Raw genomic sequence first — 16894 nt, forward strand, 5'->3', positions numbered from 1 at the left:
AACCGCGGCGCGAAAAACAGACAGAAGAAGAACACTTTTACACATTTTTTTTTTTTTTTGAGGTACGAGATATTCTCGATGAACAGTTACTCATTCTTCTCTTGTCTCCTGTAACTTGTGTCGGAGGCGCATGTCTTGCCGCCGTATTATTATTGTTAAAATTAATATTGTTCTAGTATAAAGTAAATGTGTAATACTAAAAGTGCCTAGCAGCAGATTTATTGTGCGACGTGTATGTGAAAACGTCAAAGGAATTGTTTTCATTAAGAGAAGTGCCAGTCAAAACGGCATCCATGTTAAATCCTTCATTGCAGTGTAAGTTCGTCTATTAATTGCCATAAATTCAGACTTAAATGGAACTCGTGTATGGACTATTTATTTAATATAGAATCTATGTCTCACTCCTTCATGAAGTTATTTAATTTTCTATATGTTTCTGCCAAATAGAGAGTTCACAGTCACGAATTCTTTCGTCGAGTTCGGACGGAAGTTGCTTGCGGCGAAATATTTTCTCTGCGCCATATTCTACTGGCAAATGCATGATAAACTACGGTCCCTTAGGAAATTCATGTTGAGCTATCCAAAATAATTATATTTTGAATAGGCATTTACTCTCCTATGCAATGCAACTTCCGACTGATCAGACGATCCAACAAGAAACAGCCGCACACAGTCGGCGTTCGCAAATATGTTTCCACCGCTGATTATAGCTATATGTTACAGCACAAAAGTAACATATTGTTATAATTAGCGACTACGAACGAGGACATTTATAACTGTATGTTTATGTATACACATTACGTAAACATATCGTTATAAGTTGTATATTCATTTCTTTTTACATATGTCTGTGGCAGTGTTGATTTTTTTCTGACATAATGAGATTAACATATCTGAGTTTTTCATTTAGACCTTGTGTGTCATGTCTAAGTGGTATTGGATGAATTATTACATTCGTTTTGCATGTGAGTTGAAGTATATATTCCAAAGAATCTATCATGTTCTTCTGAAATTCTTCCAGAGGTTTTTCAGTGGCATTTGTGACACCAATAATAATTAATGTATCATTAAAGGAGAAGTTATCAGTCAATTTGTCCATGTGTTTCACAACTTCCTTAATTGGCATATCAGATTATATAATACTTCGTACACTGAATTTTTTTTATCTAATTTGCCTTTTAGTATACTCCCATAGTTTCTGCCATGACTGTTACTTAAAATAAGCACTTTTTCTCCTTTTGTAGCAGTTGTTTGAGGCCTAACAGATCGTGTGTTTTCTCATGAAAATGATAAGGATTTTTCATTGCACCTTGTTCATGTGTCCTGAATCAAATAAATGTGGGTCTCGCCTATGCTGGAAGATTCAGATATGCCAACAAATTACTTGCGGATGTACTGAACAGGTTCACAGTAAATTTTCTATCAGTGAATCTCTGCAAAACCATTTACATTCATTTCCGTTCTTCTAACAAAAGACCAAGGTGATAAAGATTGTGCATGAGAGCCAGAAGGTACAGTGTTCAAAATTCTTACACATCCTTATAGTTAGCATGATTAAACTGAACACCACATCCACAAAACCCTGAAAAGGCTTAGCTCTGCAACATTTGGCACCTGGATAATCTCCATAATCAGAGACGTCTGTGTCTCAAAACTATGCCTACTTTCATTCACTTGTGTGTTACAGAATATGCTGCTGGGGTGATTTGCCACTGTCAAAAATAGTGTTTGCAAGTCAGAAAAAGGTTGTCCAAATTTTGTGTGGAGTGTCTCCAAGATCCTCATGCTGTATCATTTTAAGCAAAAAGGCACCCACTCTCACAATATCTCTTTTCAATCACAACAATCATGACTGACTATTCTTCTCAGTGTGAAATGAATGAAACATACCATCATCATAACAAAGGAAGGAAATGTGACCTACACTGTGACTGGAAAAACTTGTCACTAGTACAAAGATGTAAAATACACAAGCACAAAAACTTTCAAAGCACTTCCAAGTTATAATAAGTGTCTAGGAGTTAATAATGTACTATTTAAAAGTAAAGTAAATAATTTGTGTTCCGTAAATCAAGATGAACATTTTTTACTATATAAATTACTGTTTGGATAACATTTCCAAAACTGTAATTTAACCTCTATTTGTGAGTATAATTAGAACTTACCATTGTGTTTTTCATTATTATTTTCTAATTTGTATTCCCAATCTTTGTGATTCTTAATAATACAAATGTAATAAAGAATTAAATGTTTTGACTCATTCCATGTCCACGTGTTACCACGCAAAAATTGACCTATGGAATATTTGTCATAATAAATAAATATAAATCTAAAAAGAAAGATGTACCAAACAAAAGCGCTGGCAGGTCGATAGACACACAAACAAACACAAACATACACACAAAATTCTAGCTTTCGCAACCAATGGTTGCCTCGTCAGGAAAGAGGGAAGGAGAGGGAAAGACAAAAGGATTTGGGTTTTAAGGGAGAGGGTAAGGAGTCATTCCAATCCCGGGAGCAGAAAGACTTACCTTAGGGGGAAAAAAGGACAGGTATACACTCGCGCGCGCGCGCGCACACACACACACATATCCATCCGCATATACACAGACACCAACCACTTATTCTACATGACATTCATAATGTAAGCATGTCATAAGTTACATCTAACATAGAATACAACTTTTAGAAATTGTCTGCTTGTGTCTGTGTATATGCGGATGGATATGTGTGTGTGTGCGAGTGTATACCTGTCCTTTTTTCCCCCTAAGGTAAGTCTTTCCGCTCCCGGGATTGGAATGACTCCTTACCCTCTCCCTTAAAACCCAAATCCTTTTGTCTTTCCCTCTCCTTCCCTCTTTCCTGACGAGGCAACCATTGGTTGCGAAAGCTAGAATTTTGTGTGTATGTTTGTGTTTGTTTGTGTGTCTATCGACCTGCCAGCGCTTTTGTTTGGTAAGTCTCACATCTTTCTTTTTAGACATATTTTTCCCACGTGGAATGTTTCCCTCTATTATATAAATAAATATAAATATACATAAGTGATCTTTCTTTTTCTTTTCTTTCTCTGTTGTTCTGTGTAGGTGACCACCAACTGTTTGGCCTGAATATCTAACCACCCACTGGCATAGAGCAGAACTCAAGATTTAGTTTATTAATAGAAGTCTGCTCTGTCCTCACTATTTAGAAGATTAGACTAAGATTCTAGATCCTATGATACAAAACATCCATCATCAACAGACATGATGATACCTTGACCTTGATCAGTTATAAAGGATTCAGTCACATTATTTGGAAAGCAAGTCTTGGGTTTCTTGGTGCATCAGTTTAGGCAAATTCTCAAGCTTTCCATGAATGCCTCAGTCTTATTCTTCAGGAATGATCAAGAACATCACACTATCTCAGAAACAGCACAAAATGTAAATGCTATATACTACAGTTTACAAACATATGTACCCACATGATTTATTGTGTTTATTTATTTATTTAATATAGCAAGATTAGGCCATCTTGCCCTGTCTTACATCCAACCACTTATTCTACATGACATTCATAATGTAAGCATGTCATAAGTTACATCTAACATAGAATACAACTTTTAGAAATTACTACAGTGCCAAAGAAAAAACACAGTTTAATTCATTTGAAGTATACCAATGAAGACAAATTAAAGGAAGGCAAATGTAAATTATGTGTGCTAGCAAGAATGGACATGAGAGAAAGTGTTGGAAGAGGGAGTGAAAAAGAAATGTGATAAAAAAATTAATGAAGATAGGGGGAAAAGAAAAGGACATAGCTGAGGAGTGGAAAGAGGAAATGGTACAAGATGAAAGTATTTGCTTTAGTGTTTGACAGGGGGAAACTGGCCAGAAATGTTAACTTTTAGGACATATTACGTGTGTGACAGGAAGAAGTGCTGTAGCATCTTCTTATGAGCAACAAGGCATAGAGTGCAGGGTAACTCATTCCAGAGGCATCTGGCAGCAACAGAGGAGGAGTTTGCAAATGTTTTTGTTTTACATATGAGCACAGCTAAGACACTACATAAGTGAGACCTTCGGTTTTGATCATGATGAGACATCAAGTACACAATCTCTGATGTGAGGTACTGATGTAAATGAGTAACTGGGGTACTGAGTAGACATAGTGTATAGTAAGAAGTCTGGCCATAGCCAAACTAACCAGGCTTATGGAGCACTTGTAATGGTACAGAGTAGTGTTGAATCTGATCTCTGAAGTTTAATTAATGACCCAACACAAAGACTGGAATTATGTAAACTTTTGTACTAAATGAAAACTGTGGTCATCTTCCAATTTCAATTTATTATTAATCTGAAAATCTAATTATAACAAATACTATTCCGTCAGATGTCAAAATTATTATTCTGTTATCTAAAACTGATTTGGTATGTTCTGGAAAATATTGGGAAACTGAAAATTAACTTTAAAATGTTTAAAAAATTTCTACCAAACGTTTGGCTGAACAAAATTGTCAGTCTTGCATTAAAGAATCAGGAAGAATGTTAGCAGCAGAAAGAACTATGTGATGAAAATGTACATTAACTTTTTTGTATTAAGTATTTACAAAATTTAAAAAAATGTACATTAACTTTTTTGTATTAGGTATTTACAAAATGCATTTCATTAATTTTTGATTTAAAATATGTATTTTAACTAGATTCTTCTTACATGAAATTTGTAATTATGTGTATTTTACATTTACAAACCATGTATCCATCTGTCAAAAATTTACAATTATTAACTGTAATTCCAATTATGCACTCTTCTAAACAATATTGTGTGTTACTGTTATTGTGTACATTATTTTACACCATCCAAGTGGTAGTGTCAGGCAGTAGTTGTTGCTGGGTTGTGAAGAAGTGACAAATCAGGAGTGAATTGTAATGAAATCCTATGTTTTGTAGACATCAGCACACAATGTATAAATTTAATTTTGTGAAGTTATGAAAAGTTTATTGCAATGTGAAAGTTGTTACAGTGTGGTGCTAATGCAATTAATAAATTAAAGAGGAATCAAATACAGTGTCTCAGTTTATTTCCAAATTTTCAGACCCAGGCAATAATCAACTCAAACTCCAAGGTTATGAATTCATTGGCTTGTTCTGATCAAACCCCAGAAAATTACAAATTTAATCTCTTGTAAAATTTCAGTTAATGTTCACAAGTTTGCACCAGGGATCAGTGTTGGGGCCACTTCTGTTCCTTAGTTATATAAATGATATGCCCTCTAGTATTATGGGTAATCCTAAAATATTTCTGTTTGCTGATGACACTAGCTTGGTAGAAAGGATGTTGTGTGCAACATTGGCCTGGTTTCAAATAGAGCAGTTCCTGACCTAAAGTTCATGTTGTTGTTGTTGTTGTTGTTGTTGTTGTTGTTGTTGTCTTCAGTCCCGAGACTGGTTTGATGCAGCTCTCCATGCTACTCTATCCTGTGCAAGATTCTTCATCTCCCAGTACCTACTGCAGCCTACATCATCCTGAATCTGCTTCGTGTATTCATCTCTTGGTCTCCCTCTATGATTTTTACCCTCCACACTGCCCTCCAGTACTAAATTGGTGATCCCTTGATGCCTCCGAACATGTCCTACCAACCGATCCCTTCTTCTTGTCAAGTTGTGCCACAAACTACTCTTCCCCCTAATTCTATTCAGTACCTCCTCATTAGTTATGTGATCTACCCATCTAATCTTCAGCATTCTTCTGTAGCACCACATTTTGAAAGCTTCTATTCTCTTCTTGTCCAAACTATTTATCGTCATGTTTCACTTCCATACATGGCTCACTCCATACAAATACTTTCAGAAATGACTTCTTGACACTTAAATCAATACTTGATGTTAACAAATTTCTCTTCTTCAGAAACGCTTTCCTTGCCATTGCCAGTCTACATTTTATATCCTCTCTACTTCGACCATCATCAGTCATTTTTCTCCCCAAATAGCAAAACTCCTTTACTACTTTAAGTGTCTCATTTCCTAATCTAATTCCCTCAGCATCACCTGACTTAATTCGACTACATTGCATTATCCTCATTTTGCTTTTGTTGATGTTCATCTTATACCCTCCTTTCAAGACACTGTCCATTCCGTTCAACTGCTCTTCCAAGTCCTTTGCTGTCTCTGACAGAATTACAATGTCATCGGTGAACCTCAAAGTTATTATTTCTTCTCCATGGATTTTAACTCCTACTCTGAACTTTTCTTTTGTTTCCTTTACTGCTTGCTCAATATACAGATTGAATAGCAACGGGGAGAGGCTACAACCCTGTCTCACTCTCATCCCAACAAATGCTTCCCTTTCATGTCCCTCGTCTCTTATAACTGCCATCTGGTTTCTGTACAAATTGTAAATAGCTTTTCGCTCCCTGCATTTTACCCCTGCCACCTTCAGAATTTGAAAGAGAGTATGCCAGTCAACATTGTCAAAAGCTTTCTCTAAGTCTACAAATGCTAGAAATGTAGCTTTGCCCTTCCTTAATCTAACTTCTAAGATATGTCGTAGGGTCAGTATTGCCTCACGTGTTCCAACATTTCTACGGAATCCAAACTGATCTTCCCCGAGGTCGGCTTCTACCAGTTTTTCCATTCGTCTGTAAAGAATTCGCGTTAGTATTTTGCAGCTGTGACTTATTAAACTGATAGTTCGGTACTTTTCACATCTGTCAACACCTGCTTTCTTTGGGATTGGAATTATTATATTCTTCTTGAAGTCTGAGGGAATTTCGCCTGTCTCATACATCTTGCTCACCAGATGGTAGAGTTTTGTCAGGACTGGCTCTCCCAAGGCTGTCACTAGTTCTAATGGAATGTTGTCTACTACTGGGGCCTTGTTTCAACTTAGGTCTCTCAGTGCTCTGTCAAACTCTTCACGCAGTATCATATCTCCCATTTCATCTTCATCTACATCCTCTTCCATTTCATAATATTGTTCTCAAGAACATCACCCTTGTATAGACCCTCTATATACTCCTTCCACCTTTCTGCTTTCCCTTCTTTGCTTAGAACTGGGTTTCCATCTGAGCTCTTGATATTCATGCAAGTGGTTCTCTTTTCTCCAAAATTCTCTTTAATTTTCCTGTAGGCAGTATCTATCTTGCCCCTTGTGAGATAAGCCCCTACATCTTTACATTTGTCCTCTAGCCATCCCTGCTTAGCCATTTTGCACTTCCTGTCGATCTCATTTTTGAGACGTTTTTATTCCTTTTTGCCTGCTTCACTTACTGCATTTTTGTATTTTCTCCTTTCATCAATTAAATTCAGTATCTCTTCTGTTACCCAAGGATTTCTACGAGCCCTCGTCTTTTTACCTACTTGATCCTCTGCTGCCTTCACTACTTCATCCCTCAAAGCTACCCATTCTTCTTCTACTGTATTTCTTTCCCCCATTCTTGTCAATTGTTCCCTTATTCTCTCCCTGAAACTCTGTACAACCTCTGGTTCTTTCAGTTTATCCAGGTCCCATCTCCTTAAATTCCCACCTTTTTGCAGTTTCTTCAGTTTTAATCTACAGGTCATAACCAATAGATGGTGGTCAGAGTCCACATCTGCCATGGAAATGTCTTACAATTTAAAACCTGGTTCCTAAATCTCTGTCTTACGATTATATAATCTATCTGAAACCTTTTAATATCTTCAGGGTTCTTCCATGTATACAACCTTCTTTCATGATTCTTGAACCAAGTGTTAGCTATGATTAAGTTGTGCTCTGTGCAAAATTCTACCAGGCGGCTTCCTCTTTCATTTCTTAGCCCCAATCCATATTCACCTATTACGTTTCCTTCTCTTCCTTTTCCTACTGTTGAATTCCAGTCACCCATGACTATTAAATTTTCATCTCCCTGCACTACCTGAATAATTTCTTTTATCTCATCATACATTTCATCAATTTCTTCATTATCTGCAGAGCTAGTTGGCACATAAACTTGTATTACTGTAGTAGGCGTGGGCTTTATGTCTATCTTGGCCACAATAATGCGTTCACTGTGCTGTTTGTAGTGGCTTACCCGCACTCCAAGTTCATGGCTTGTAGAAAATAAACCAATGCTAAATCACGGCAAGACTCAGTTTTTACAGTTTCTAACACACATTTCAATGAAACCTGATGTTTAATTCACAGAATGGGCATATGATTAGTGAAACTGAATTTCTAATAGTAAACTGTCATGAAAAAACCATGTTCAGGGTCTTGTTCAAGGTTACTATTAGAACGGTATCTGAAGTGAGTGACCTTTGGACACGAAAATTAGTCTACTTTGCTTCTTTTCATTCGCTTATGTCGTATGGTATTATATTTTGAGGTAACTCTTCCCCTTCTAAAAGGATATTTTTGGCTCAGAAACAGCCAGTTCGGGCAATAAGTGGTGAAGTTCACGAACCTCTTGTCAACCCCTGTTCATGGGTCTGGGTATTTTGACATTGGCCTCTCAATATATATATTCCTTACTGTCACTTCTTGTTAACAATATTAGCTTATTCCCAAGAATAAGCAGCTTTCAGTCAGTTAATACCTGGCAGTAATCCAACCTGCATTTGGATCGGACTTCCTTATATCTTGTGCAGAAAGGTGTGCAGTATTCTGCTGTATCCCCAATAAGCTACCATTCAAAATCAAAAATCTTAGCAGTAATCCATGTGCTTTCAAATCGAAACTGAAGAGATTCCTCATGGGTCACTCCTATTCTGTCGAGGAGTTCCTTGAAAAGGTAAGCTGATTCTTCTTGTATTGTTGACTTCGTTTACTTAAACTTATGGATTGACTTTTTTCGGCTTCATAAACATTTTATTTTTACCTGTTATTACTTTTATGGTGTAATTTCATGTACTGACATGTTCCATGACTTTAGAGATTTGCTCCTCAATTTGGTCCTACGGAACTTGATATGTAAATAAAATAAATTCTACACACACAACAACATCTTCAAGATATTATGTAGTATCTGACCAGCAGTTAATGTATCTGCCCTCTGAACCACTTCTATCGCCTTAGTGCAGAGCAAACATATATTAAATATCGTGCCTCAAATTGCCAACACAGCTCCAGTACTAAAAAGACTTATGTCCAACTTATGAACATATAAGAATTATTCCAAGAACACTGAAGCCTACTATACAGTGGCTGCACATCATAAACAATATTATCACATCTACACAACTCGGGTGACAGGAATTCACATTTGAGCACTGAGAAAATGACATCGTCCCAACCATGTATGAGGCCTCTCAATCCCTGGAGACCTAGATGACCTTCTGGCAAACTAGCTTAAATATGGGACTCTGGTATTGTAATGTATGAATGAGAAGATGGACACTACAGAAGAATAATGCCAGTTATGTAACTAAGCCACAACTAATTCTCAAAGTATCACATACTCTGTAACCACAATAGAGGGGTTCAAATTTAAGAGAGATGTGTGGATTAGATTTCACTTAAGATGGCTCATTTCAAATACAGTGTACTAAGGGAGACACTGCAACACTCTTACCTGCAACTGTAGACTTCATTAACAGACTGTGGAACTCCTGGTCAAAGAATATTCTCAGAAGAAATATTATGGAATGCTCCAAGACTTCAGCATATCTTCATTTCTTACATAGAAATTGTTTGCAGCAATTAAAATAATCAGTTTTTGCAAATATAATGTAATTGGATAGATAAAAAGTCTACTCGCCAAGTAGCAGTAGGAGGACACACATATAAAGGTACTTAAATTTGCAAGCTCTTGGAGCCAATATCCAGCTCACAAATTTAAATTTGTATGTGTGTTCTCCCACTGCCACCAAGTGTGCAGACTTTTTATCTATCCAGCCACACTGTAGAAGCTGTTATGCTGCACACACAAACAATAAAATCTAAATGGAAGATCAGAGTTAAATTCTGTGTCAGCCTTGATGTCACTAGGTGTGGAGCACAAGCTTACTCTGGACAAGAAAGGCAAAGGAAACTGGCTTTATGCTTGTCTGAGGACTAAAAGAAAACATGGAAAATCAGGCTTTAGGCTTGTGTGAGGATTAAAAGAAAACATGGAAAATCTATGTCAAAATGGCCAATTGGAGAATGGAACCTGCCTCCCCTCAAACGTAATTTCATTGTATTAACCACTTGGTGTTACAGCTGAAGCAGCATTGGTATAGTGTTCTTCCAATGTTAAGCAACATTGCATGTTTGTATTTTGTTATGTATCTAGTCTCATCAAACACAGTTTCAAAGTAGTTATTAATTTACTGTTACATATTACAAATGTTTTCATTTCATCTGTGAATGTACGGGACACTTATTGTATTTGGGTATTGTAAAATAAACTCCAACACTATTCTAAGCAATAAGGGTAGTCTGAACATCAAAACACTTTGTTAGGCATGTACCACTGCAGGTAATTTGTCCTAGCTTCTCTCTGTCCTGTATAAGGGAACTGAAAGAATTAAACATGGAATCTGAATGAAGGTGCATTTTTCTCACATACAAATATGTTTCAAAGTAAAAAAAAAAGAGAGAGAGAGTGAGAGAGAGAGGGGGGGGGGGGGGGGTTACAGTCTGCAATGACCCCAGTTGCTGGTAACTGTTCAAGTTTTTGCAATAGTCCAACAGCTAATACCAAACCAAATAAATCATGTCATTAACAGCTATATTTGTGTCGTTTCTCATAAATCTCCTACAAAGTGTGAACATCATACAAAGGGACAAGTACTTTACAACTGGCTCACCTGCAGGTTGAGTTGATGAAACATTTTTTTGTGGTGGAGGTGGTAGTGGTATAGGCTGAAATGGATTATAGAGAGACCTTGGCAATGGCTGTGGCTGCTGCTGCTGTTGCTGCTGGAAGTTCTGAGGATGTGTCAAGCTTCCACTTGTTGATGGCTGTCTTGTTTCTGATGTAACAGTGACTGTTACTTCCTCCATATCTGTCAAATGACACAAATTAGTCAAAAATGACAACTGCATAAAGGAAGCACTAAGAATATCACATCACTTACTCGCATATGGTATTCCTCTTCTTTGGCGCTTGCAGCAACAGTACAGACACCATTTACAAAGTACCACAAGAAGGCCAATTGGTATTATAATAAAAAAATGCCGCTTCCTATATACTCTGAAACAAAATAATGTATTGAAATCAGCATGGACTAATAATAGCAGTGTATTTTATACAAATTACAATAATGTTTTAAAGAGGGGATGTTAGAATGAGAGTTTTTGCTTCTAGTGAGGTATTCACTGCACTGTATAACCATTATGGGTTATAACTGTATACAGGACCAGGACTCTAACTTGGATCCATGCCTTCGGGAAAGTATTCTTCTAGTTGAGCCATCAAGGAAAAACCCAGCTGACTTTATACAAGTAGTGTCACTAGGAGACAAGGTATTCAGAAGAGAGATATGAGGTTCATTATAGACTTGTTAAGCCATCACAAGTGTTTCACGGAAATTCCCGACAAACTCTGATTATAAACACCACTAGATATTGTGCATCATGGAAAGTATTGCTATTATAATTTTAAGAACAGATATTACAAGGCAAACGAAGAAAAACAATAAATCCACCCACAAAATATTACATAATTACATTGGGAGTAAAATTAGAGGGACTTGGGGGATGGGGGAGGGTTAAACAGGTACACAGTGTTCCTTCTACTACACGCTGTTAAGTAGATTTAAGTGTAAGCACCGAAGTAAGTGTCAAATCCCTAGTGAATGAGACCAGAACTGAAACTGAGGCTAGCAAAGCAAAAGCTGAAATGCTTAACTCTGTTTTCAAAAGTTTCCTTTATGAAGGAAAACCCAGAAGAAGTGACCCATAAAACTGCTATCTAATGTCCTCGACATCGATTTGTTGGAGAATCATAGAACATAATCTGAGCCCACAAATAATAAGATATCTTGAACTGAATGATTTCCTCAATGCCAACCAGCATGGATTCTGAAAACATCAATCATGAGAAACCCAACTCTCACTTTTCTCTCATGACTTACTGACAGCTTTGGATCAAGGTAGTCACATAGATGAAGTATTTCTTGATTTTTGAAAAGTATTTGACTCAGTACCACATATACCCTTATAGTTAAAAGTGCCATCATATGGGATATCAAATGAAATTTGTTACTGGATTGAGGACTTTTTGGTAGGAATGACGCAGTGTGTTATTGTGGGTGGAGGGTCATCATCAGATGTGGAAGTAACTTAAGGTGGAGGACCCTTGCTGTTAATGTTGTATATTAATGAGCTTGTAGACAATATTAACAGTAGCCTCAGGCTTTTTGCAGATGATACAGTTATCTATATTGTAGTACTGTGTCAAAGAAGCTACATTAACGTTCTGTCAGATCTCAATATAATTTCGAAGTAGTGCAGGTATTATTGACTTGCTTTAAATTATCAGAAATGTACAATTGTGCACTTCATCCCAAAATGAAAAAAATATAGTACCCTATGACTGTAATATCAGTGAATCACTGTTGGAATTGGCCAACTCATACAAATACCAGGATGCCACACTTTCTTGGGACAGAGGCACAGTCATAGATAAAGCAGGTGACAGATCCGGTTTATTGGCAGAATTGCACTGGGAAAGTGCAATCAGTCTACAAAGGAGATTGCTTACAAATCACTCGTGCAACCAGTTCTAGAATACAGCTCAAGTGTGTGGGACCAGTACCAAATAAGATTAACAGGGGACACTGAACATATACAAAGAAGGGCATCAAATGATCACAGATTTTTTTGATCCATGGGGGAGTGTCACAGATATACTGAAGGAACTGAACTGGAAGACTCTTGAAGATAGACGTAAGCTATCTCAAGAAAATGTATTAACAAAGTTTAAATAACCAGCTTTAAATGGTGACTATTGGAATATACTGCAACTGGCCATGTATCGTTCACATAGGTATCGTGAAGATAACATCAGAATAATTATTGCAAGCACAGAGGCATCTGAACAATCATTTTTTCTGTACTCCATATGCAAACCGGACAAGAAGAAACCCTAATATCTGGTACAATGGGACGTAGCCTCTACCATGCAATTCACAGTGGTTTGCAAAGTGTAGATGTAGATACATTCATTAGCACCTTGATTGTTCCTTCCACTACACATATTGAGGTAGGTTTTATGTGTAGATATGTTCATTAGCATGTTGATGCTGTGAAAAATTTGATTACTGTGTAAATTCCTCTACCTTAGGCTAGCTAATCTTGCAGTGAGCAGGACAGTCTATGTGGAGACTGAAATCAAAAGAGACTGGTAGGAGTGGATTTAGGTTATGAGGGGCACACACTTTTATTTTATCTTCTTTATTACAAGTTCCAAGATGCCTTGATGTGAGTATAATGCTAGGATACAGAAAAAGTCAAAAAATAACAGTAAGAATCACATGTAATTAGTTTTGAAGCTTGCAGTCCAATACACAAATAAACAGTTCCATGAATAGTAAGATACCAGTGCTCAGATACTGTGTTCATATAGTAACACTTAAGTCCATCACAAAGCACAGGTATTACCTTATTTTAAGGACTATAATATGCCATGGACTATAAAACACATTAATTTTCAAGCATTTTTAAATAACATTTTTACCATTTTATTATTAGATTGCAAAGCCAGAGTAAAGAAAGAATATCTTGGTTTATAAAACCTATCTGACCTTTAAAATCCCTGAAAAACTGTCTTTTTCTTTTTCTTCTTCTTCTTCTTCTTCTTCTTCTTCTCCTTCCTCTTCATTACCATTGTTGTCTTTTTCATATATGAGATGGTCTTCACTGCCATCGAGAGCATTACATATGTCACACTTCTTGGAAGATTTAACAATAATGTCTACTCTCAATCTACACCACGACTGACCACCACTGACACATTTGTCTGATTGTAGATCATTTTAAAGTTCCCTCCAGCAGGAATTAATGTTGAGTTTGATCCATCACCCATTTGTTCCATTCCTTCTCATATACAATTTAAACAGCTTATCAAGAAATCAAGAGGATGCAATTGTGAAGTAAGTCCTCCCAGAATGGCAAGCTCTGTTTTTCCCTGTCTCAATTCCTCTTTCACAGAATTTTTCAAATGTCTACTAAACTGATCTAGCACAAGAAGAGAACTCTTCTTCAATAAAGCACCTTTCCTTCTCTTCCACATTTTGTCAATCCATAATTTCATACTACCCATGTCCCTCCAACTCTTGCCATGTATGTGAACAACACCTGGCAGTATTTCAGAAGGTTTTGGCATTGTTTTGCACTTGAAAATGGTCACTGGATTAAGTTTGGTACTGTAAGCACTACATGAAAGGACAGCGGTGTAGTGCATTTTTTCATGTCCACTTGTTTTCGTAGCTACAGTTCTAGCATCTTTCATGGCAACACTTCTGTTAGTTGGCACATCAAATGTCAGAGGGGTTTCATCCATATCTGCTATTTGGGTTAGTTCTACACTGGTTTTCTTTCGATGCTGAATAATCAAGTGATGGAAAGATAATATTTTCTCTTCATACTCTTGTGGCCCACCCCCATGAACCATGGACCTTGCCGTTGGTGGGGAGGCTTGCGTGCCTCAGCGATACAGCTAGCCGTACCGTAGGTACAACCACAACGGAGGGGTATCTGTTGAAAGGCCAGACAAACATGTGGTTCCTGAAGAGGGGCAGCAGCCTTTTCAGTAGTTGCAAGGGCAACAGTCTGGATGATTGACTGATCTGGCCTTGTAACAATAACCAAAACGGCCTTGCTGTGCCGGTACTGCGAACGGCTGAAAGCAAGGGGAAACTACGGCAATAATTTTTCCCGAGGGCATGCAGCTTTACTGTATGATTAAATGATGATGGCGTCCTCTTGGGTAAAATATTCCGGAGGTAAAATAGTCCCCCATTCGGATCTCCGGACGGGGACTACTCAAGAAGATGTCGTTATCAGGAGAAAGAAAACTGGCGTTCTACGGATCGGAGCGTGGAATGTCAGATCCCTTAATCGGGCAGGTAGGTTAGAAAATTTAAAAAGGGAGATGGATAGGTTAAAGTTAGATATAGTGGGAATTAGTGAAGTTCGATGGCAGGAGGAACAAGACTTCTGGTCAGGTGACTACAGGGTTATAAACACAAAGTCAAATAGGGGTAATGCAGGAGTAGGTTTAATAATGAATAGGAAAATAGGAATGCGGGTAAGCTACTACAAACAGCATAGTGAACGCATTATTGTGGCCAAGATAGATACGAAGCCCACACCTACTACAGTAGTACAAGTTTATATGCTAACTAGCTCTGCAGATGACGAAGAAATTGAAGAAATGTATGATGAGATAAAAGAAATTATTCAGATAGTGAAGGGAGACGAAAATTTAATAGTCATGGGTGACTGGAATTCGAGTGTAAGAAAAGGGAGAGAAGGAAACGTAGTAGGTGAATATGGATTGGGGCTAGGAAATGAAAGAGGAAGCCGCCTGGTAGAATTTTGCACAGAGCACAACTTAATCATAGCTAACACTTGGTTCAAGAATCATGATAGAAGGTTGTATACATGGAAGAACCCTGGAGATACTAAAAGGTTATATATAGATTATATAATGGTAAGACAGAGATTTAGTAACCAGGTTTTAAATTGTAAGACATTTCCAGGGGCACATGTGGACTCTGACCACAATCTATTGGTTATGACCCGTAGATTAAAACTGAAGAAACTGCAAAAAGGTGGGAATTTAAGGAGATGGGACCTGGATAAACTGAAAGAACCAGAGGTTGTACAGAGTTTCAGGGAGAGAATAAGGGAACAATTGACAAGAATGGGGGAAAGAAATACAGTAGAAGAAGAATGGGTAGCTTTGAGGGATGAAGTAGTGAAGGCAGCAGAGGATCAAGTAGGTAAAAATATGAGGGCTAGTAGAAATCCTTGGGTAACAGAAGAAATATTTTTTTATTAATGAAAGGAGAAAATATAAAAATGCAGTAAATGAAGCAGGCAAAAAGGAAACAAACGTCTCAAAAATGAGATCGAGAGGAAGTGCAAAATGGCTAAGCAGGGATGGCTAGAGGACAAATGTAAGGATGTAGGGGCTTATCTCACTAGGGGTAAGATAGATACTGCCTACAGGAAAATTAAAGAGACCTTTGGAGATAAGAGAACGACTTGTATGAACATCAAGAGCTCAGATGGAAACCCAGTTCTAAGCAAAGAAGGGAAAGCAGAAAGGTGGAAGGAGTATATAGAGGGTCTATACAAGGGCGATGTACTTGAGGACAATATTATGGAAATGGAAGAGGATGTAGATGAAGATGAAATGGGAGATATGATACTGCGTGAAGAGTTTGACAGAGCACTGAAAGAGCTGAGTCGAAACAAGGCCCCTGGAGTAGACAACATTCCATTGGAACTACTGACAGCCTTGGGAGAGCCAGTCCTGACAAAACTCTACCATCTGGTGAGCAAGATGTATGAAACAGGCGAAATACCCTTAGACTTAAAGAAGAATATAATAATTCCAATCCCAAAGAAAGCAGGTGTTGACAGATGTGAAAATTACCGAACAATCAGTTTAATAAGCCACAGGTGCAAAATACTAACACGTGTTCTTTACAGACGAATGGAAAAACTAGTAGAAGCCGACCTCGGGGAAGATCAGTTTAGATTCCGTAGAAATACTGGAACACATGAGGCAATACTGACCTTACGACTTATCTTAGAAGAAAGATTAAGGAAAGGCAAACCTACGTTTCTATCATTTGTAGACTTGGAGAAAGCTTTTGACAATGTTGACTGGAATACTCTCTTTCAGATTCTAAAGGTAGCAGGGGTAAAATACAGGGAGCGAAAGGCTATTTACAATTTGTACAGAAACCAGATGGCAGTTATAAGAGTTGAGGGACATGAAAGGGAAGCAGTGGTTGGGAAG

The 16894-nt window shown here is 37.5% G+C and overlaps 1 protein-coding gene and 1 long non-coding RNA gene across 3 annotated transcripts in view; one reads left to right on the plus strand and one right to left on the minus strand.

Moving 5' to 3' along the window:
* The window catches only part of LOC126190994 (uncharacterized), a 130436-nt gene that overhangs the window by 34296 nt on the left and 79246 nt on the right, over nucleotides 1–16894 (minus strand). For both annotated transcript variants that reach the window (XM_049931671.1, XM_049931672.1), the window contains exons 3-4: nucleotides 10995–11110; nucleotides 10725–10922 (exon numbers count right to left, since the gene is read on the minus strand). In XM_049931671.1, the coding sequence (XP_049787628.1) occupies nucleotides 10725–10922; nucleotides 10995–11110 (314 nt within the window). The remainder of the gene's footprint in view (nucleotides 1–10724; nucleotides 10923–10994; nucleotides 11111–16894) is intronic.
* Nucleotides 110–5039, plus strand: LOC126190995 (uncharacterized). Its single transcript, XR_007538307.1, has 2 exons — nucleotides 110–315; nucleotides 3084–5039. It is a non-coding gene; the product is annotated as an uncharacterized LOC126190995 (long non-coding RNA).

The sequence above is a fragment of the Schistocerca cancellata genome, chromosome 6 (assembly GCF_023864275.1).
Source record: "Schistocerca cancellata isolate TAMUIC-IGC-003103 chromosome 6, iqSchCanc2.1, whole genome shotgun sequence".
Lineage (NCBI taxonomy): Eukaryota > Metazoa > Arthropoda > Insecta > Orthoptera > Acrididae > Schistocerca > Schistocerca cancellata.